This window comes from Lipophrys pholis, assembly GCF_963383615.2.
Source record: "Lipophrys pholis genome assembly, chromosome: 13".
In the NCBI taxonomy this organism is placed as follows: Eukaryota; Metazoa; Chordata; class Actinopteri; order Blenniiformes; family Blenniidae; genus Lipophrys; species Lipophrys pholis.
The window spans coordinates 22,269,992-22,292,841 of record NC_137632.1 but is presented as its reverse complement, the minus strand read 5'-3'; the positions used below and the strand labels follow the sequence as shown (position 1 = coordinate 22,292,841).

At 42.0% G+C, this 22,850-nt stretch overlaps 1 protein-coding gene across 4 annotated transcripts in view; it reads right to left on the bottom strand.

The window, feature by feature from the left end:
• The window catches only part of col18a1a (collagen type XVIII alpha 1 chain a), an 86,983-nt gene that overhangs the window by 10,289 nt on the left and 53,844 nt on the right, over positions 1-22,850 (bottom strand). For 3 of the 4 annotated variants that reach the window (XM_080478079.1, XM_080478077.1, XM_080478078.1), the window contains 22 exons: positions 20,307-20,848; positions 18,369-18,452; positions 16,012-16,083; positions 9,394-9,454; positions 7,629-7,691; positions 7,092-7,207; positions 6,232-6,258; positions 5,898-6,095; positions 5,444-5,470; positions 5,270-5,332; positions 5,074-5,145; positions 4,952-5,002; positions 4,758-4,871; positions 4,569-4,631; positions 3,721-3,765; positions 3,208-3,339; positions 2,823-2,891; positions 1,619-1,645; positions 727-825; positions 523-558; positions 338-427; positions 210-242 (listed from right to left, as the gene is read on the bottom strand). In XM_080478079.1, the coding sequence (XP_080334205.1) occupies positions 210-242; positions 338-427; positions 523-558; positions 727-825; positions 1,619-1,645; positions 2,823-2,891; positions 3,208-3,339; positions 3,721-3,765; positions 4,569-4,631; positions 4,758-4,871; positions 4,952-5,002; positions 5,074-5,145; positions 5,270-5,332; positions 5,444-5,470; positions 5,898-6,095; positions 6,232-6,258; positions 7,092-7,207; positions 7,629-7,691; positions 9,394-9,454; positions 16,012-16,083; positions 18,369-18,452; positions 20,307-20,848 (2,084 nt within the window). The remainder of the gene's footprint in view (positions 1-209; positions 243-337; positions 428-522; positions 559-726; positions 826-1,618; positions 1,646-2,822; positions 2,892-3,207; positions 3,340-3,720; positions 3,766-4,568; positions 4,632-4,757; positions 4,872-4,951; positions 5,003-5,073; positions 5,146-5,269; positions 5,333-5,443; positions 5,471-5,897; positions 6,096-6,231; positions 6,259-7,091; positions 7,208-7,628; positions 7,692-9,393; positions 9,455-16,011; positions 16,084-18,368; positions 18,453-20,306; positions 20,849-22,850) is intronic. The other variant, XM_080478080.1, reaches the window with a different exon arrangement.

Below are 22,850 nucleotides of genomic sequence, written 5' to 3'. Positions count from 1 at the left end.
ACTATTAGTGCTGTAGTACGGGTGCATGAATAAAGCTGAGGCTTTCATTTGAAGCCCGATCATAATATCTTAGTTAAGAGTTCACTGAAATAGACGAAGGCCCCTTACAGATGACCACGTGTTGGGGACAGGGGCCTCTTTGTATTTGTTTACGCATCGATTCACCAACAAATGTACCGTTAAGTAAATGTTTTCATATGAATACTCACCTGAGAACCAGCTCTGCCATTTATACTGTCAAACTGCAGGGAACAGACATTAATACAGATTATAACTCTGGTTTCATACTTTTTTTTATATTTTATTCTAATTGTTTGTGCATGTTTCAGTTATTTACATTTTCTGACGTCTGGTAGATGATCTGCCCCGGGGGTCCCGGTGGTCCTGGTGGACCTGGGAGTCCGGTTCCATCTCGGCCTGTGTCCCCCTGAAAAGCAACCAATCAGCAAACATGACACCACTGTCCTAAACAACACTGGGGTCTTTGGGGTATATATTTTTATATGAAGCAAATGTATTTACCGCCTCTCCTTTGTCTCCTCTTTCTCCTTTACTTCCCTGTAGAGGAACAGTGAAACAGATACTTACAAACATAAAAGATCTGGAATGAAATCTACCGATCTATTCCGTATCGCACAAACATTGCATGGACAAGACACGGCCTCTGATTGTTTTTTAATCTGCTGTGTTTCGTTCGGATCTAGACGGGATCCTGGGCCTTCGTACCGGTGGTCCGGGGAAACCGTCCAGGCCTGGCTGCCCGTCTCTTCCTGGAAGTCCTTCGCTGCCCTTCGTGCCCTGAAGTCCAGGCAGTCCGGGTTTACCCTGCACAGGTACGTTCACGTTAGACCGGTTCAAGTAACAAGGAGAGTAGCTTGAGACTGAAAGTGTCAAATATAGCGAGGCGTTGGCTTCAAAACAGTATTCTCCGATTTAACAAACACGACACTGTGCTGAGTGCCGCTTCAAGTATTGAGGCAAAGCTGAATGCTGATGACGCTGCAGTGATCGTGGAACAATGCGACTGTCTGAGCCGAGCTTTGCTCATGTTTGATTTGTCAACGGTTCTGCTATAAAGCAGCTTTTTGCTCCCAGCGTTGCTTTTGTTGGTCCAGATGGGCCACTGCCTTTTTTTTTTTTTTTTTTTAATTCTTTTGTGATTAATTTCTTCCAGACTTGTCAAAATCATGGTATACAAACACATACAAGTAAAGAACAAACATGTATTATTTACTCTAAAATCTATATACATACACACGTATATAAAACATTTGTCAATAAATAGATTAATTAGTTAATTCATTATCTTTAATCTTTACCCAATATGCACCAACCCATCTTGATATACATACTTATACACGCATACACATAGAAAAAACACAAATAACTCCTGATCCGAATGACTTTTACTCGTTACAACTTCCTTTTCCCTTCAACCACTGTTAATGTAATATTTGGTACAATAATAATTTCTTGTGGTCTTTCTATTTGTACCTGTGGACCTTGTATTTAAATCTATCTCCAGTAGCCAAAGCTGAAAGTCGAAACTCAGCAAACTGGACATATTGCAGACATGCCAAATCTCCGAGTGAAAAAGATGTATTCATTATTTACTTACTGGAAGTCCAGGTAATCCAGGCGGACCCTGGAACCAAAACAACATTTGCTCGGTTATTTGCAGGCTCACAAATGTTTTTTCTCATTCGTTGTCACATGTTCACAACTTCCACCTTAGAAACTGCTGGAGCGGCTCTCGGTAGATATTCAGAGACATGAGTCATGTTCTTTTTGTTTACAGAGGCAGTGGATCTATACACTCTGACATCTTAGAGTTTGATTATCTTTTGGTTTTTATGGTGACATATAGTGCTTGCAACCTATGAGGTGTTACTGAAAACTTCCAAGAACACATGTAAACTCGTTTCACACATTTATTTGATTAGTTTGCCTGTGATGAACTCTGTTGCATGCAGGAATCCACTTTATTACTGTCTTTTTCTCTTACATATTACTTATGTCCACACAGGAAAAAAACAAAAAAAAAACCATTAAACTATCAGTCTATTTATTGCTTCTTCTTTTTTTTCCTTTGAAAAATCACTTCGGGATCTTCAATCGTTCAGGATTTAAATCTTTTAAAATTCCAGATTGTGTTTGGAAGTTTATAGTATATACATTTCACTGATTTTGTTTCCTTAAAATCAAATACTAACATTGCAGAATGCACGGAATTATATTATCACATTATAAAAGGTCAGTGAGTCTTTTTTTTTTTTTTTTTTACCACAAAGAGAACGGCAGGAGGTACAGTACCTGAAGCCGCATTAAAGATACCAGTGCATTCAGTCATAAAAAGATATTTAAAACAGCTTTTTGTGCAAGTACTTTTTTAGCTTTATGTTTCGGATTTATCCGTAGACTAATCTCTCACTGGTGTCAATTATATACATGAAGGTTTGATTTTGCATGAAAATAATGGTTGCGCTTTGCTGAAGTTTGTCTGAAATCACTAAGTTGCACAAAGACGTGATGCATGTAACATTTTGGTTCCAATGCCAGATGCCACTTCAGTGTAGCCTTTAATATTTAATCCTGCCTCAGCATTTTGTTTTAATTGCACTTTGAAATTGGTTTCTAGTTTGCAACAAAGATATTTCTGTGGCTTCACGTGGCAAATCCGTGCTGATAAAAAGGCAATTCTTGGCTTGAGACATGAGGACTCACTAACTACTGTCAGGAAATTTCACTCTAAGTAGCAACTGTTGCCGATTTCCAAATTATATCTGTTCCATGTGATGACATCTAATTAGGCGTGCCCGTACCTGAACTCCTTCTGGTCCTCTGACGCCAGGAAGTCCGTTGGTAAAACCTCCGGAGCCTTCCATGTCGTCCTTAAAAGACACAGCCCAGATTTAATGACAAACTGCTGCATGGATCTCAACAATGCTCTACTCGGCTTTCTCGTTTTCGCATGCTGACGTCTGTGAGTGCACTCTAAAGACACATTGATCATCGAATGTTTAACCCTTTCTGAGACAAAGACTACGAGGAAACGACTATGTCGTTACAAATATCCATGTGCATCCTGGTTCCGCTTGTAGAATCCATTCCAATAAGAGCTTCAGCATTAGTTGGAGGAGACTTAGGAATGAGAGTTGGCGTTGGAATTTGTCTGGCGTTGTTGCAGAAACACACAAAAGAACTTACAAATCCAACTCGAACACTCCTCCCAGGAGGACCAGGGGGTCCGGGATGCCCGATCGGTCCCATAGGTCCAGGCAAACCAGCCAGTCCAGGCTCTCCTACACGTCCTGGTAAACCGGCTTCTCCTGGTTCCCCCTAAGAGACGGAGAAAAATGACAGAACTGAGGCTCAAAGCAAGAGCAAATCATTCAGAATATGAATCAAGCAGAGAGCACTTTTAACATCATGCAGGATTTAGTAATCTTTATACGTATTATACACTACAGTGCAGGAACACATTGAGAGGAAACCACAACCCAGTTACCTGCAGATGGGAAGGCTGAGATGAAGAGGAAGAGGAGGACAGGTTGGGAGGAAACAGATTGGAGAGAAAAGAAAAGTAGGAACTTGGCTGGAGACATGGAGAAGGATGGGGAAGGTTTCAGAAGCAGTCAGCAGGTCAGCCTCCATAAAATAACAGTGACTTTTACGTAACGTCGGAGAGAAAGAAAAGGGAAGAAGGTAATAAATTCAAACCTTTGAGCCGACTACTCCTGGAAGCCCCAGCTCCCCCGAATCACCCTGATGCAGGAAAAACAGAGTCACAAACACAATAAAAAGTCCAAAAGAAACAATTGCTTTTTTATTGGATATGTGCTTTCTCTCCCAGAAACCACTAGTGACTGTTAAAAAAAAACATTTAGCAGTAATTCAGAAGAAGGAAGTATGGCAGAGATTTACACTTCGACATAGGGAATAGTTTTTTGTACTATGTGTTTTTTATTTTGAGGTTAAAACAAACCCTAAAGCGATCAACAGAACGTGAGAAAATGCCTCCAATGTCGGCATTGATATTCAAATTTCGGAATAGCAAAAAACCCATTTGTTTTTATCTTGCTAGGTATTGCAATCCCAGTTTATACCACAAGGTGGTGTCATGAGTCAGTGTAGTCAACATCTGAAGCCAACAGCAAAAACTAAAAGTTACAGACCAGATACTCTTCAGGATTACTTTAGTTCATTCAGATTTACTGATAGAGTTTCTCATCTGAAGTTGAGTAGATTTTCTAGTTTGGTTGTGGATGAATGCGCTTTTCTAGAAGAAGGGAGCTGTTTGTGATTCCGGAGGTCATGAATGATTTCATCCAACGGTTTGACTCCTCCACACTTCTCATTAGAGATTATTTGTGTCATTTTTTACATATCTAAAAATGTCAGTATGAACATCATGAAGTACTTCTCCTTTTGCTATGACCCGTTAACTACATCAAAACAGTTTTAAGTCTCATGACTGAAATATGATCAGCATGATTGTGCGTTGAACCGGGGATGTGATTCTGTTTAGGCTTTAACGAAAAAGACAGTGATTACTCCAAACATATTACCTTCTCTCCCTTGGTACCGGGAGCTCCTGGGACGCCATCAGTACCCGGTAAACCAGCCAAGCCCTGCAGGCCAACGGGTTATGTGAAGATGTACAGGAGGTATTGATTTGGTTAGACTCTTATCGTTTGAATCGGTTCAGGAAGCCGTTCGCTCTGCTTCTGTTGACACTGGAGAAGATTGATACTCACAGGCTGACCGGGCGCTCCATCCCTGCCCGGTGGTCCGAATGCTCCTGAGCTTGCTACTGAGCCCCCCGTCGAGAGACCAGGAGGACCTGGAGGACCAGGGGGGCCAGGGAGACCCTACATTGACAAAACACACAGCGTTAACTCACCAGTCCTTCTCCTGGAACCTGTGCAGTAAAGTTTTGGACGTTTCTCACCCGGAGAGACTCCAGATCAGGAATTCCTGAACCCTCCATGTCCACAAAGGTCTGAAACACATGGATTAAAGTCAGACGCCGACACTCGTCTCTGATCATCACACAACCTGCAGTCGACTCACAGATCTGAATCCTGTTGGTCCGGGGGGTCCCGGGGGTCCCCTGGGGCCTGGTGGACCCTCTCCACGGTCTCCCTGCACACACAAAAGACAACATCACAAAGTCTGTCTGTCCAGAAGATTTATTCAGCCAAAACTGTGAGAGTTCCACTTCTCACTCAGTCACCATCCGCAACTGGGTTTTATTCTGTTGTTCTACCTTCTCTCCTTTGAGGCCAGAGTCTCCTGGGGTCCCGGGGAAGCCGGGGGGTCCCTGAGAGCCCTGAATTCAGGAAACACAAAGGGGCCGTGGTCATGTTAGAGGCGCCATCTGTCATAAGGCTCATTTATCCTCACTGTCGTAGCATCGATACGAACAAAAACAAAAACTCACAGTTTTCCCGTCCTCGCCAGGATCGCCCTGTGAGAGTGAAGGAAAGAATTCAGTTTTATAGCGACAGAAACAGACAACAGTGCCCACTAGTGGCCTGGCAGAGTAGACCTGCTTTGACGTTAAGGCTTCCCATTACATTGCAAATTTTGCGTTATTGTGATATCAACATATGGAATGAGGAAGAGCTGATTGAGCTGTGATAAATCACGTTTTCTTTAATTGTTCATTCATATGGTCGCAGATTTAGATTGAAAAAAGCAATTAATCACAAATAATTGGCCCAAAAATATGCGATTAATCCATCAAAAAGTTCGATTGGCAGTTTTTATTATTTCATACCTGCAGGCCACAGTGCAGAAGTCAGAAGCACAAAAAGTATGAAAAACAAAGTAGCGTGTGTATTTATTACAAATTATATTATATGCAATATCAACTCTTTTAATTATCTACTCACTGGCTCTCCGTCTTCTCCCGCCGGCCCCTGAGGGCCCGGGGCTCCCGGTGGTCCTCTCGGTCCGGGAACTCTAGAAACAACCGAGCCGTCCCCACCCACTGAAAACTCGGTGGCAGGTCCCGGAGTGCCGGGCGGGCCGGGTGGCCCCTGGGGGCCGCGGTCACCCTTCTGCCCCTGGTAGCCGAAGCCTGCGCTGCCCTGCAGAGGAGGAAGCTCATGTCAGGTTTCGAGATGCCCGTCAAGTCAAGCTTGAAAAATCCAATCGATGAGCAGTTTCTGGTGGCAAGTTGCCATGGAGACCAACCAATACTCCTTAATTTAATCTGAACAGTACCTTGGTTCCCTTTTCTCCAGGTTCTCCCTGCAAGACAAAACAAAACAGCTTTAGGAGCCAAAACATTACGACACCACCTACGTACATTTACTTTACAGCCCTCAGAGTGTCAGTCACCAGCTGCCATCATCCTGAAAGGTTCAGATCAGGGGAGTCAAACACCTTTTAGTTCAGGAATTTCATCCTGAATGGGTAGAATAGTGCCATAATATTGTTGTGGCACAGAGTGTATGTGATGTAAATGTCTATATTTTTACAAAAAAAATAAAAAATATTCTGAAAATTACTGTAACCTCCAATATAAAGCCAATTTTATTAAAAACCTTCAGGTGCAAAATCCAGTGAAATGTCCAAATAACTTCTCCTATAGCTTGTTGCATTATACAAGTTTTTACAAACTCACCCAGACAGCATGGTTTTGAGTTGTTTGTTCACTTTGTTTTTACAAAAAAAAAAAAATCTGTCTTTTCTTACAATTGTTTACAATTTGCTTGGTGTTTTGCCCAGATTGGAGCCTCTGTTTGACCCCCCTGCTTTAGAGAACAAACTTTATAATATCAGCTCTGAACAAAACTGTTCATTTCACTGTATCCTCCGATAAAACCAATATTCAGGAGTTACCATCGAGGAAAACAAAGTGCCATGAATACAACAATAATCTATTATGTAAGCAACAAATAAATACATAATGTATTAAAATAAATGAACTAAATTAGTATTAATGACATTACATTGCATATGTATGCCATTATTCTGCACTTGCGGCTCCCCCTGTGGACAATGCACGTATTGTATGGAACAATTTCATCCACTACCAAGAACAGATGATGAAGAAAAAGATTAATAACAAAGATCCAAACCTTGTCAGCTCTCCCCCCACTCCGTGATCCGCTCCCTGCATCTCCCTTCGCCCCGATCGGACCCCGTTCTCCTTTGTCCCCCCTGTCACCCTTCTCTCCTTGGGCCCCAGCTGGCCCTGGTGGGACAACAAAAAGCACAGAGTTTTATTAATATCCTCGGGGGGTGGGGGGGGCTTTCAAAAGATGATGAATGATTGCATCCCAGAAGAAAAGCAGAGGAAAGGAGGTGAGAAAGACTGAGGGTGTCTTCATGCAGCCTGCATGCACGCCGCTGATGTTTGTTTCCCTGTGAGCCGGTGTGACCCCCCCCCCATATCACTGTACGAACTGTGCAGGTTTGAGGTTAGAAAGGACGCTGGCACACATACAGCCAAAGCCACTCCGACGCTCACATGCAGCACGAGAGCTCATTTCTTTGTGGAACTTCCCGGTTTGTCTTTTGCAAATCCACAAGCAACAAAAGCAGATATTTCCATGGATTCCCGAGCTTTTGAAATCCATGCTATTGTTGTGTCTCGTTTCCTCGCCGAGACCCACCTGGTGACTCGGGCCTTTCGGGTCTGGACTCCACAGGGACTGAAACGCGCTGGGATTCCCTCGCTGAACACAGTAGAGAAGATGGTGTTACTCTCCAGATCAGTGTTGCATGATCTCTCCAGAGAGCGAAGGATTTGCTATGTGATGACTCTAAATTCTCTCTCTTTCTGCCCGTCACCTGCCCAGCTGCACCTTTCCTTCATAAATTGGCTTCGATCAGCTCCGGGCCCATAAAACTGGATAATTGTGTTATTTTGTATCTCACAGCCTCTGAAACATTGTCCCATAAAACACAAGGGGATCATTATTCTAAATGTTTGTTTATAAATAAGAGACATTGAGAGGCTGAAGCAGTTATTAATTAATGGAAGTGATGTCCCGTCATGGTCCTGGAGGGTTTGGGTCCTGCATGTGTCCAACATGCTCTGATTGCACCGTGTGGCTCACGAGAAGGTTTTTCTTTCATGAAATCACATGAGATTTCAAGATTTAACTTGTCTCAACACGTGTCCATTCATAATGTGATCTGCCGTTTAGTTCTGCGCTTCCAGCACATTACAGATGCTTTGAAGTATCTCCTACTTAGTCTGACATAAACATCATCTATAATCTATCATCCATCCATCCTGTGATGTAACAATGTCTTGTATATCAATAACCATTATACCAATGTTTATTTCCATTTTAAAGGTTGCTCATTTCGTCTGCCAATAACAGTTTGTATTTGCAGTTTACTCCCATTGACTGGAGAAATATCGGTAATTCAGAATGTATTCATTTAATATTTGTGTTTGGTGAAATTTTGTCATCTGTTTATATGAATAGAATAGAAATTCTTTGTTAGTCCAAGAGGAATTCTTTAATTGAATATAGTTTATAATCAATGTTTTTTACAGTCCAGTAGTAAATCTGCATGTTTCACAAGCAGACTGCATATTTAACTTATTTCCTGTGTTGAATAAACTTGAAATAAAAGGGCGCGCGTGCGTCACTATATCATTATCAAATTTCCACGATAGCGAGCTGAGGGATATTTTGATAAGCACTTTTATGCAGGTTAAGAATTGTAATTATAGACATAACACAGAAATATTTCATTAAAAACTCACAATGAGCTCTTATTTCAAACTTCCATTATATTATGAAACTGTGTTGTTGTACTACCACTTACTATTTTTCTTACACTCTATTTAAGTCAGGCTTTCTAATTATTTTTGACTGATGACTGTTTCCTTTTAAAATAACATGTTTTAAGCACCTTGCATTTTGCATGAATTCATAATTTCTTTGAAACACATTTTTAGATCTGCAAAATTATAGGTTAATAAGATCAAAAAGGCTTTAAAGACAAAATTTGAAAAGCATCTAAGTTTTTTTTTATCAATGGATCCCCAAAAAGTGATTTTATAACGTGAGAAAAACTTTTTCACAGTCAGAATTCAACCAATGCTTATTTCTGAGAGAGAGAAAGAGTGAGAGAAAGCATTTGGTGGGAGAGTTTGGGCGGTAATAATGCGTTTCAAACACAAACCACGGGTCTGTTAGATAAGGAAAGGTCTCTCGTTACTCAAGTTGTCCACTAGATGGAGACATTCTCCAATGTTTCGAACAGCTCTGGCGCTTCAGCAATATGAACTCAACAAACTTCTTTTACGTCCAACAGATGACCTCTTACTTTCCAGTATTTGCCTGTAAGATTTCACTTTTATAAGACCGTGTTTGTGAATACAGTGAAGGGAAGTCATCTGTATGTGGGTGAACTCACATGTCTCCTCCTTCCTGATCAGCGGCGGCTGCTGGATGGGCTGAGAGGGTGGTGCAGCTGTCTGCGTGTAACAAAGAAAAAAAAGAGGCATTATTAGAATGTAAAGTGGATCTTACCGCTGTACATTTAAAGCACATTTCACAGAAAATGCACATGAAGTATAAAGAGGAAAACAAGCTGCCTTTTTAAACATTGATCTCAAACAGGTCTGCTTCACACGGGACTGTTTTCCCATTCATCCACATTATTGTTTTCGGACCATACAGCCAAAGCTCAACAGGATACTTTGCCAACCTGGAAACCTGTGCATGTTGAGCCAGAGAGCCGGGAAAACTAAAGTCTTCCTTTTGTTGGCAAACTGTTTTTTTAGGCAGTAATTGCCATTTATGTGTTAATCGGCCTCAGATTTCTCATGCTTGAATCTGCACAGACTTCAATATAGCTTCTTCAGCTTCCACTTCAGCACCACGATCAGGCTGAAGGTTAAACAGGTTAATCACTGGGAGTGTTTGACAACGTATTCAAGCACACATTTCCTTTTGTTTGTGGTATTATAGCACATTTTGAGTTGTTCAAACTATTAAGAATTTCAAAAAGTTTCAAAAACTCAAGAAAAAAAGTGGAATAATCAAGAACAAGGAGAAAATATGGACAAATATTATGTAAAAACCTCATAAATATAAAAGGAATAAAAGTGTCCGAATGCAAACTAAAGAAAACATTGTCATAATAAAAACGGAAAGATGAAATTAAAGAAAAACTAAGAATAGAGACTAACTTTTAAACTACATCTCACAAAAGATCTTAAAAATACTAAAATCTATAGAAAAGTCTTTTTCTGAATAGTATTATAATGTCATGAATAAATGCAAACAGTCACATAAAAAAGTTTTTTAGAGGTACCGTACTTTCCAGACTTGTTTGTGGGTTTGGCTTGTTAAGTGACTTTACTATCAGAATATATCGATACATACCATCTGGGACCACTAGATGTCAGTGTTTGACAACAGGATGATCCTACAGTCATGCAGAAACACTCATAGTCTAGGAAGTACGGTACCATGTAATATGTTTTTTACTTGAAAGAGTCTTAAAAAATAAGCTACTAAAACAATCCTGATGTCACAAACATTGGTGTTTTCATATTGTGCCATCCGTACTGTAGTTAACCAGCTAATACTAAAGTAATCATACTTTATTAATCCCCTTGTCAATTCTTTCCACATTTATTCATCCTATTTGTGGGATTCTAAGGTGCAGTCACATTGGGCACTCCAAGGAGCTGATGTGTGATGTGGGATTCGAACTTGCAAACTTCAGTTCAGAAAGAAAAATGTAGGATTGAATATAAAACGTAAGAGAAACCGAAGCTCTTGATAATCACAACTAAAAAACAAACTATCCCTGAACTCACTACTGCCACCTAGTGCTCAAACGTGGAAGTACTGCAACTTTAATCACAAATTAAAAAAGAAAAAAAAAAATCCTTTTTGGCTTATGAGACTGTTGAGAGTAGTTGAAATGATGGACGGCCCACGGTGGCTCAGACTGTTCGGTTTGACACAGATATGTAAGCAGGTCGTGTTTCAAGTGAGCCGAATGCGTCATGTTCGAGTTGGCAAAACCAGATCGGAGTTTTATAAACACACAATTTTCCCAAGCCATGTCGAAACATCAAACAATGAAACACGCGATAAACAAAACTAAACAATTTGTTTCCAAGTTTGAACGACTCCCTCGATACGTCCAGCGTCAAATTTCCATTGTGGAAAGAACTGCGGACATGAAAAGTGGCCGAATAGCGCTGCTTGGCCCTTTTAAGTAGGTGTGTTTGTGGGAAAGCTTTGACTAGAGGCAGGCCAGCCTCCAGTCACCAGAGCAGCAGGAACAATCAAAGTACAGGGGGGTGAGGTGTGTGTGTGTGTGTGTGTGTGTGTGTGTGTGTGTGTGTGTGTGTGTGTGTGTGTGTGTGTGTGTGTGTGTGTGTGTGTGTGTGTGTGTGTGTGTGTGTGTGTGTGTGTGTGTGTGTGTGTGTGTGTGTGTGTGTGTGTGTGTGTGTGTGTGTGTGTGTGTGTGTGTGTGCGCGGGGGGGGGGGTTCACTCCTGTTCCTGACTGAGCCTTCAGGGGGGGAAAGAGAAAGGAAATAATGCAAATAACTCCGCCTCCGTTAGCTCATTCTTCACCGGGCGACACACCCAAATTGTCACCTGTGGAATTCAGCAGGGCAGAAGAATGGGGAGTGTGTGTGTGGTGTGTGTGTGTGTGTGTGTGGGGGGGGGGGGGGGTCAGAGGTGCCAGAGTTATCCCTATGTGATCATTAACCACTTTTATTTCCCCCCACGCTGTGTTGCTCCGCGCCGGCTATGCTGGGAATTCAGCCGGAGCGCTGACTCCTCCGAGTCGATGTGTGCATTAAAAGTGATAAAAGAACACTCCTCCGAACATCCATCATAGTTGTGGGTGATGGGCGGGAGGCTCATATCCTCAGAACGCAGCGTTGATTGATTTGAACCACACGACCTCGCCGATCTGAGAGCAGGTATGCAGCTTATTCCACCTCAAGCAGTGAAGAGGTGGATCGCTTTGGTTGGTTTGTGTTTCAGCACACTCCCTCTGAGTTATTACAGAGGAAATGCTGATTTTCTTTTTTTTTGTTTTTATTTTCTTTTTTTTTTTCTTCTTTGTGGTTTGTTTGGTTGGCCTGAGGATGAAGTGGAAAAACAATCCAGCTGTTTGGCCAATTCGTTAATCAACAACAAATGGAATTCTGACTTTAAAAAAAAAAAACACACACAAGAATAGTCACATGAAAGCATTTCAGCAGAAAAACTTTGAGATCTTGGAAACACTGCAGGGAAACTGTAAGACACTCGACTCAGCTCAGTTTTATACTTTATTAGCAAAACAGCTAGAATTTGCTTTAAAAGGGTCCAATGGCCCCGTTTACTGTGTAAACAAGGGAAAACGCAACTTTTGGAAAACGCTGCTCCTGCATAACTTACGGACATAGTGATATCCGTGTACTTGCCACTGTTTATAGTGTATTATTCTCTGTGCAAAACGTTGCTGCATAAATGGGTAACAACACATTTTTACTTGTAAAATTGCACAAACAAAAGTACACGAGAACAGATGAAAACTGACACCTCGGTCTGAGCCACCTGTTAGCTTTAGCATTAGCATCACTCAAAGTTTCCCTTTATAAGGACCTGTGAGAAAGTTTTATAGTTTATTTTAGCTTTTGTTGCTGTTTCCCTGTTGTCATTAGTTTGTTAATCTTTTGGGGTTTTTTCCGCGAGAAGCTTTAATGTCAAGATTATAGAGCATCTTCCTGACAGAAACCGTTGTAACTCCTGAGCGAATCGTTCAGTGCTAGCAGCTAAAAAAAAACCAGGCATAACAAACGGAAACAAAAGTAATCCCAGTTACTTTCCACAGTCACTACTTCTGCGGTAAGTCCTCTACTTTTTAAAGGAGTAACCTGTAACTGTAATCCATTATCAATAGAGAGTAATTGTGGAACAGTGTGTCTGTTGTTTCCTATTCAAGGAGGCCAATGTTTGAAACAATGAGTGAACCAGATGTCAGAGTAATGCGTCAGGAAGGAATCTCGGGTTTTAAACTGCAGAAATGACTGTAACAGGTCTCTTAAAAAAAAAAAGAAAATTGACGTTAAATTTGACCGTGTATCATGCTGACAGTTATCGTGCTCCTGCTGAAGATGCAAATTCCACATCAAAAGTGTGCTCAATCCAGTGGACATGCAGGCAGCGCAAAGCAAATACGGCCTTATAATCCTTCACTGCTGCACATTTCCTCTGAGAAAACTGATGATTTTTATCTTATACTTCAGTGAATTGTTACTAATTAGCATACATCTTGAATTAATCTGCTTTTAAATCAAATATTGTGATTTATTTGACTGACTCTGCTTACACAGTGTAAATAATAAGAGGCATCCGGTATAAGATTCTTTGTGATTGTTGTCTTTTCCACACGCGTCATCTAAGAATAAAATGCGTGAATACTTGGGGTTTGGATGGGTTGAATTAAATAATCATTTCCAATAATTTGTCTTTAAGTAAGTGGCTGTCGTCTGCATGAGTAGCGAGGTTTCCTTGGCGGTGAGGGTGAATGGTAAGAGTTTGGGTTAAAGGGTTACTCTTGCGGTTCGTCTCCTATTTCCTCTCCCTGAACGATTCTGATTGATTCTACCAAGCATGACCGACTCGCTCTGCCGTCTATCACCACAAATTCCAGGATGACAAAATGGAAAGTCTCACTTCTCCGACTCTCCCTCTCTGACTTTCCTCCTTTGCCCGGACTTGCCTCGTAATTGCAGCGGTAGGACAAGTGTGTAGGGTCTAAGTTATACTTTGTGCGAACAGATCTCGTCTCAGTTCGGAGGGGTGGGGGTGAAAAAGAAAGAAAAAAAAAAAAAAAAAAAAGCAGGTGGGTATTATATTCCAGCTGTTTTCTGTTGCATTACGTTGAGTATTACACAATGGTAATAATCACCTAGTAAGCATATGGAAAATGCCCCCTTGTAAAACCGCGTGGCATCGAAAAGGAGGGGGTGGACAGGAGACTTCCGACTGGAATCACCCCATCTCCCCCCCCTCCCTGCATCCCTGTTTTTCCACCTCCGTCGGTTCCTGTTCCTGTGTGCTGTTGATTGAGAAACCATTCAGAATAACAAAAGCCTTGAGGCGGGGTGGGAGGGGGATTCTGGCCTGGATCAGATCGAGTCCAAATTGACATCTGGTTTCTCTACCCCGGCACTATAATTGAGAGTGGGAGTGCACGCGAGCTCCGCGGCATGCCGTCGAAGGCTGAGCTCTTCCAGGGGTGGGAAGGTGTGAGTGGGCGTCTGATTGTGCTGGAGTGTGAGAGAGACAGAGAGCAGATAGGAGGAGGGGGAGGCCGGATGGGCCCGGAGATTGAGTGATTGACGAAATGAGGGATGATGGAACGGATTGAGAGGTTGACTGCAAAAAAAAAAAAAAAAGAAAAAAAAAGTTGAGGTGCTGATTTCATCTTTTACGAGTGAAAATGCCAAACTTTCGTAGTGTTTTGGGGGGTCTGTGTGTTTCTATGTTTGTTAATGTATATATTTCCATCATGGGACTGATTTACAATTTCTGCCTTTGTGTGACTTTAATAAAATTGATTTCCTGGAGAATGATGAAGCAGGAACCAGCATAGTCCAGCACTCCCCAGCAGCTCAATGGCTTTGAATGCAGTTTTGTTCTTAATAACGAATAGCAATCCAACCCCGTCCACACAAATGTCCGCGTTCTCGCCATTGTTACTGTTTATAGCATATCGTTGTGCATGTGTGTGTGTGGCTTCATTATAAAGACAATCAATCTTTCTTATTCTTTCTGGCTTGGAAACAAAGCTTTAGTCTCATTTAAGTAAACACCCATCACCTCCTGTGCAGATTAGTTTTCAAGGCTCTTTCGGACTTGGCTGGAACCAAAGGAACAGTCGTTTCGGCTGGACTCGGTCTCTAACCTTCGACAATGCTTTACCTTTACCAGGTCCTTTCTTTTCCAGCCTGCCGGGAGGAAATTCTATATGTAGAAACTCTTTGTCCCCAGACGTATGAGACAGAAGCAGCTCAAACCTCCAGATGTCCTCTCAGCAGTTTTTAATCTTTATGGATGCATGAGTGGTCGTTCACTTAAATTGAGTAACCCGAGACGCCAATGGGGTATCCAACACCGTGATGGCCCAGTTTTGTGGAGGCTCATTCTTTTTTCTTTTTTTTTGCACCCCCTGTCAATCAGGGAAACTGGTCTGGTGGGAGCGAGGCCACAAAGTGTGTTTGATTCATTCCTTCTGCTGTCTTATGTAGATTGGAAAAAATGAAAGAAGAAGAAAGAACGAAAAACTGAATCTTGTTGGAAATCGACAAACCAAATCTAATTGAACCAAACTGATGTTCAATAGTTGGTTGCATGGGCTCCCGGGACATGAAAGGAATCTATAATTGCTCCTGAAAGCTATAGTATTAGTCTAATTGACTGGACGTAACAGTGATTACAGCTTACAAAGTTACCCTTGTGTTATCGATTGAACAAAGACCTGACAGGCCCACAATCAGTCCTGCAACGGAAACGCAGAGAATCAAGGCCAACGCAACAAGTTGAAATTTTATAAAGTTGCACCATTTATTTATTTATTTATTTATTTATTTATTTATTTATTTATTTAGATTTATTCCATGACTAAAAGGAGCCTGTCTTAGATTTGAAATGCCGTCACATCACATCAATATGACATTAAACGTCGTACTTCAGGGACCCGGTTTGTGCAGGTCCCGGACATTTGATTTGACGATGCTCTCATTGTTCCAGGTCACATAAGAGTTCTTCAACATTATTGTTCCCAGATTTTTAAAGCTAATTAAATCAACAACAAAAAAGAAGAGACCCAGTCGTAACAGTCGCAGAAAATCTGCAGAATGCAAAGCAAAGTGGCGTCAGTAAACGAGTGAATGTTGAGGATGGCAGATGAATCATAACAGTGAAGGCAGAGGGAAGGCTGAAAACCGTCAATGCAGCCTTAAACAATGAAGGAAAGAAAACATCCATGTCCAGTCAGAGTCTCACCGTCCATCTGTGTTTCTCCACTTCTGGTCTTGAGGGTCTGCTTTGCCCGTAGCCGCTTCCTTCCCCGGAAGCCTGAGGAGACCAAACACACAGTTTACACTTCATTTTATGGTCCACAGAAGGTTCCGCTTGGTTTTTTGCAATTATAAACCTGAGAACCTGCACATTAATTGTCTGGGAATCTCAAAGGTCAAATTTCAGTCAGCTGTAGAGAAAGTTGATGATTTAAAAAAGGGATTTCATTAGATCTATCAGTGACTGAATAAACAGCATAGCCTGGGCTCTACTTATTTTACTTGTTTCGATCTAATCGACTGCTGTAAATCTGTTTTTAATTCCACCCTGTTGACCTGGTCCCTTTAACTGCCAGGATGTCAACACTCTGCATTCCGTCACCAAGTCAGACGCTCCACTTCTCTTTGTATAAATTCAAAGTAAGCAGGTCTGCAACACTAAACTCTTACAAAATTTCAGTTTTCTCCCCGTACGAGTGTCTTTCATGTGTCGTCTGAAGTGGGAAAACAGCTGTCAGGTTATCATTTGAGATAAAAGGCACATCCTGAAATGGGAAACCTGTGATTTTCCCCATCTAATCCAAACAACATCTGAAGAATTGACGACAACGAGCAGTAAACTTTATTCTGTCAGTAAGGGCACAGTTTTGGTGGTTTGAGCGAGCAGGGCAGCTGTGGATGTTTGACTAAGTAACAGTTAGTGCTGCTGGTGGGCTGCAGCGGGGCACCTGTGTTTGCTTGTGGGTGGTCAGGGTCAGCAGAGTTACACATTTACTGGAGGGAGTGAGGGACGCAGCCAAGTGACGTGTTCATGACGTGTCTCACTATTTTTTTTTACCAACGCTTTGTAATGTTACCAGTTGACAGGCTGCATGTTTAAGCATTTTGTATTTTCATAAGAAATAAGAAAGTTACATTAAGTGTCAATCACCTCATAGATAAAAAATATTTCACAATGTCTTTTCACTTCAACAAAGCACCATTAGGCTGTTCAGCCCAGAGCTTTCACCGTATTTCCTCACTCAAGCGAGTAGGATGAGCACTTTCCTTTATTAAAAACATGAATGAACCAACCAACCTTTCAATCAGCTATTTGATTAACGATCCAACGAACCATGCAACCATTCTATAAACCAATCAATCAGTTACCCAATCAACCAAGGAAGCAGCCATCCAACCATTCGATCAGCAAATCAATCAACCCATTCAATAAACCAATCAATCAGTTACCCAACCAACCAACCAACCAGCCTGCCAAGTCATCCATCTTCACTTTAAAACATCTTTAATTTGTTCTGGCTGGGTTAGCCCTGTGACATTATTTTGAATAACCCATAAACCACCAGCAAATATTAAATGGCTGTGGACCGACGGACGGATGGGGAAATATTTGTTTAGCTAATGGTAAGTAAGATAATAGTGTGTTGGGATTTGCGAGAGAGAAAACTTCTACATGGCTAATAAAGATGAGCAAGAAAATAGACATTACGCTTCTTTACAGGAAAACTGACGATACAATGTCTCTATCACCCCCTAGTGGCTGGTTGCCTCATTCTCTGGGTACAAAAAAGAATTGTGTACCTTACATGCTAATATACAATATAATAATTGAACAATTACTGACATTTTTCTTGACAAACACCAGTAACATGACCAGACTCATGTCAGCTGCTCGGTTTCATGTGCTCCTCAGACGTGGAAAGGACACATAATTACCCTTGAGAGCTGAAGCATGAGGCTAATTGACAGGACACACTGTTCACTACAGCCTACAATGCCACTATTCAGTCAGTGATTGACCAAAGGCCTGACAGACCCACGACAATTTCCAGAGGAAATTTTGATTTTCGGGATTGTAATACTGAACAAGACCTTGCATGGTGTGTGTGTTTTTTTTCTAATATCCTTGCAAGTACTTGACATTAAACATCGTCACATTGTATTACTGCTTCTGAGCATAAAGAAAAATATTATTCTGGAATATTTCAATAAAAATGTCAAACCTATAGGCAACAGGTTCATGTTGAAGTCATTGAATGGGTTGCAAAACTTCATAAAACTGTAAAAACGGCATTTAAACCCATGTTTATGCAAATGTGTTATTCAGGATCTGACAAAAGATTCTCCAACTTTACTGTGGACTGTTCTGTTTTTTACTTCTGCTCTATACTTGGAGTCCAAAGAAGCTTGAACATATATGTTTAATGTCGAAACAAGCAATGCAAAATGTTCACAGGCTCACCATTAGGTGCCTTTTCATCTTTCTATCTCAATGTAGCCATAACACAACACTCCTGTTACCTTTCGTCGGTTATCTCCAAAGTGCGGCGCAGTGTCACTCACCATGTCCGAGTCATCCTCATCCTCTTCACAGAGCCTCTCAGCAGCACGGGGGTCTCCCACCACCCTCAGCTCCCCGATCACGCCCTGTCGCAAAAACACGAACACGGTGGTTTGATGCTTGACGATACATATAATCATGTCAGAGCGGCACTTGCTCTCCCACACCTACGCAGACGATGTTCCAGTGCCAGGATGCAAATATGGAAGCTTATCTCTGATCGCGCTGCCAGGTTTTCCCTAGTATTTGTGAGGGAATTACCCCCCATTCCACAAAATCAGAGGGGCTATTGATGTCTCCAGTTTTAGTGCGTGTCTGTGAAGTGCCACTATCTGTGCCTCAAACGCACCATCTGATACATGTTCCCACACAGGATACTCGCACTGATAGCATGAATGCTATCTTCCTGCTTATCAAAGGGCCATTAGCTGTGCAAGTGGAGGTGGTCCCGCTGCTGCGGAGCTATTTGAAGTCGACTCGCCGGGACACATTTATGTCCTAAGAAAGAAGTCAAATGGATTTTTTAAGAGAACTTTGAAGATAAATGGCTCTTTGACATTTTAACCCTAACTCAATGCACATTTGTAATGGTTGCGCCTCAGCTTTGCAGGCCTTGTTTGCCTTTTCCATACAACATCTCGCTGGTGTGTCGCAAGTCTTTTTTTAATTTTTTTTGTATCCAAGTACTTTAGTTTGTCACAGTAAATCTCTTAAAAGTACTTTGTGGGTATGTATAATAAGAGAATGGGACAGCCACTCAACAAATACTGATCCAAGATGGAATATCCACTTAATAAAGACTTAATGTAAACATTTGAGGGCCAAAAAGCTTTCCAAGTCTCAATTTGATCAGGGAACGTTATATTCACAAGACCTCGGGAGCCTCGAAGCTGTGCTTTGGTCAACAACCAGCAAATGGCCAGCGAGTAAAAAAAAGTTAGTTTCATATTTATATAAGGAGTTTAGGAAAGCCTTTCCCGTCGGGACATTAAACCTCCAGGAATACCCTGGACAAGTTTGTGCAATGAAATCCCCCAAAAAAGAACAACTGTGAAGCCGTGTTGCTAAGTGGTTTACAACAAAATAAACAACTGTCTCCAAACAGTAATAAAAAATATGAAGATACGTGAGCCAAGTTTTTTCGTGGTGCAGGAACTCAAGTTAAATTTGAAGGCCAATTCAGATGGACTCGTCTGTGAAGTGAGATGAGTTCCCACAACATTGTCAAATTTTGAGACTCAAGAACCAAAGCATTTGGAGACTAAAGCCAAAATGTTTCATAATCCACTCCCAAAATATGAAACGACGAAATGACTTGGATTCCTTGAATGTTTCCCCAAATCTTTCCTAAACATGCTGCTGTATAAACAATCACATATAAAATATGTGTATGAGCAAAGCATTGCTGTACCGTTCTGTATTCCTTTAAATAACAAATTGTTCATTGCTAACATTGTATGTTATTATTTATTTTGGCTTTTGAAGTAATCTGAAGCAGAATATCCAGTTTTCTTGCCCTATCAGTCTGTGTGTTGAATGTTTTCTCGACAGCTGTAGTCTTGGGTGACCTACTGTGAGCGTGCTTAAGTCAACACCAGGCGAGAAGTTCAGCACATCACAACTCGGAGATCTTCCAATTATTCTCAGACTTTACAGATGATGACGATAATGAGGTAATGTCGATAGTAGTTTAGGATTAAAGTAAGGCCATTTTCAACAATCAGGTCAAATGAGCTGTTCAAACAAAATGTACGACTTGAATATAGCAAAGAAACTGGATTTCATATATAGTGTGTTGTGAGGTTCCATCAAGGGTTTTCTAGGTTTGCAATGGCAAAACAATTTAGTCCCTCAAGAAAAAGGGTGGGAATCACTTGATTAGACAATTGTTGAAGCGTGAACTTCAGCTTTATTAAAAGAGTGAAAGTCTGAATACTCACCAGGAACTTGTCTGGATCTGCCCCTCCAGCTTGCCCGACGAAGAGTCCCGCGCCTCCTTCCAGCTCCATGTCATCAGGCGACCTCTCGATGTTCACCACTCGAGGGTCTGTGCCGCAGTTGAAGTAGAACATCACCTTGTCATCCCTCACCGCGATAGCGAAACGGGTCCAGATGTCCCTCAGGGACGACACGGAGAAACTAGCCGCTTGGAAGGACTGCTGCGAGTCGGGCTCCGTGTAGTACAGGATGACGTTCTGTTTGCCCCCGGACACGGCGGACAGTTTGACGCCCACGTATATGGTCTGTTGGGAGGCGTCGGTGATGGCGAAGATGACGCCGCCCCGGTCAGTGGTGGGCTTGACGTGGAAAATGAGGGCAAAGTTTCTGTAGAACGGGCTCGGGAAGTGGGCGCGAGCCAGCTGACCCGTGTTGGCGTCCGGGCCGAAGACGTAACCCGGAGAGTTGTCCGGACCGTAGACCTGCGTGATCTCATCTGGAGGAGGATCTCCAATCAGTTGCAGGAGGGTGACTCCACTGTCTTCTAGAGGAGGGGGGGGGAAACAAGACGTCAGGTAACAGCGTGGAGAAGGAAGGGTGGAGGTTAGAGGGGAGGGCAGCATGGCCGAGCACAGTGTTAGATCAGGGCTGTTGGTGCGGGACAATGGATGCAGGAGCATCTGCTGTTACTTGGACAAAACTGTAGCATTGGAGGTCAAATGTAAGTACACAGACACAGTAACCCCTTCTGGAGGCTCAGGCCCCTGCTCGGGGGACAAACAAAGCGTTTCACTACTTCAAGGCCAAACTATTCAAAATATTTTACAGTCAAAGACGGACATTTCTAACATTGTGGAGCATGTGGGAGTAAGAAAATCCGATTGCTCTAACAGATTTTAGCCCTTTTTTACATTTACAGTGTGTTTCTGGGCTGAGCCACCTTCTATCTGCATGTGGCGTTGAAACTTACTCAAATGTAAATCAGACTTCTTCATGTTGCTTGAAAAGAAGGTGTCATGAATACAGACTATATTCTAGGGGAAAATTCTGAAAACAAGAGTAAACCGGAGTACCAAGCAAGTGGTAATTTACCTGCTTAATCCAGGGCAGGTATCACTAAAGGAGATATAATTGATCAGAATAAGACTTAAGTGGTATATGATAAATTTGTGGGAGTTCAGATGTGCCTGGTTCTGCTGCTTTCATATTATGATCTCCAATGTGCCCTGTGAAAAAAATATGTATTTGCAAGAACTTAATCATCCTCAAAATACTTGAAAACTGCAAATTACGAGTTTGAAATGGATATTTTAAAAGGGTTAGGGTCTGCAGGATTGCAGATCTGACCAAAATTATAAATATTTTTGGAGAACTTTCAATTACAGAAATAAATCCAGCCATCCAAAGAAACCACCCAACTTTTTCTTCAACCTTGTTCTTACATGAGTGACACGGCTCTACAGTTATTCTAAAGATGCATCGATGTTCTGCAACCACAAAGGCAGAAGCATGTGAAAGATTACAAGCCAAATGAATTCCTTTGTCTGCATTGAAACCATTTTTAAAACTATGTTCTAATCTTTACTTGTGATATTCATCTGAAGGAAAACAATCTGCCATCATGGCAGAGATTCATAAAGCTTTTAAAGTGAATAAGAACACACTTCCAAAATATACAAATATTGAAATACTCATTGTTCAAACATTGATTCAAGGGTAAATTTGCAGAAAAAATTAGACCCGGACCCTAAGTGACTGTGTGCTGTGTGTTTTTTTAACTGCACCTCCTGATTTGTGAGGCTGATGAATCTAAAAACACTTGCTGGCTTGCGCTCAAGTAAAAAAAAGGTCATTTAAAAATGAAGCTTGTATCTGCAGCCGCATACAGGGACACAGATGGCTGTCTAGGCATGACATTCTGGAAGATACCAAAAAGAATAAGAAAAATAGCAAAACTCTCCCAGCTAGTGTGACATCTGCTAAATGTCACGGCTGGAGGGCATGCAGGGACTAACAGCTGGGCCTCCAGCATTGCTCTGCACACTCTTCCATCACCCCGGGTGACTCTGGCGAGGTCAGCGCATAATAATTGGACGGGTCTCGAAGACACAAGAAACACAAAGAACAGCGTGGAGTCGCTGGCGTGCTCACCTCGATGCAGACTCTGTCATCAGACAGTCTGCTTTGATCGGAGCAAAATATTTAATATCACCTTGTGCTGGAAGGAGAATCCCTAAAACGTGTGTTTTTAGACGGTGCGTCACGTATTTGCGGCGCTTTGAAGAGACGCCCGGGTTTCACCACCTGGTGACTAATGAGTGAGCTGGACGGCTCGGTTCAAAGCCTCCCCGCTGCCCCGAGCGCAGCGGATCACTTCGGTCTGCGCTCTCGGCTTTGTTGAGACTTAAACACACGAGGTGTTTAGCTGAAAACCCCGCGATCCTGCTCTCTGCTCCACCGCCATAAACAAAAGTCTGAATGTGCCGCGTGCTGTCTGGGGACTGAGGATGCTTTTATTCGACTCCGAGGTCACACTGAGCCCAGTC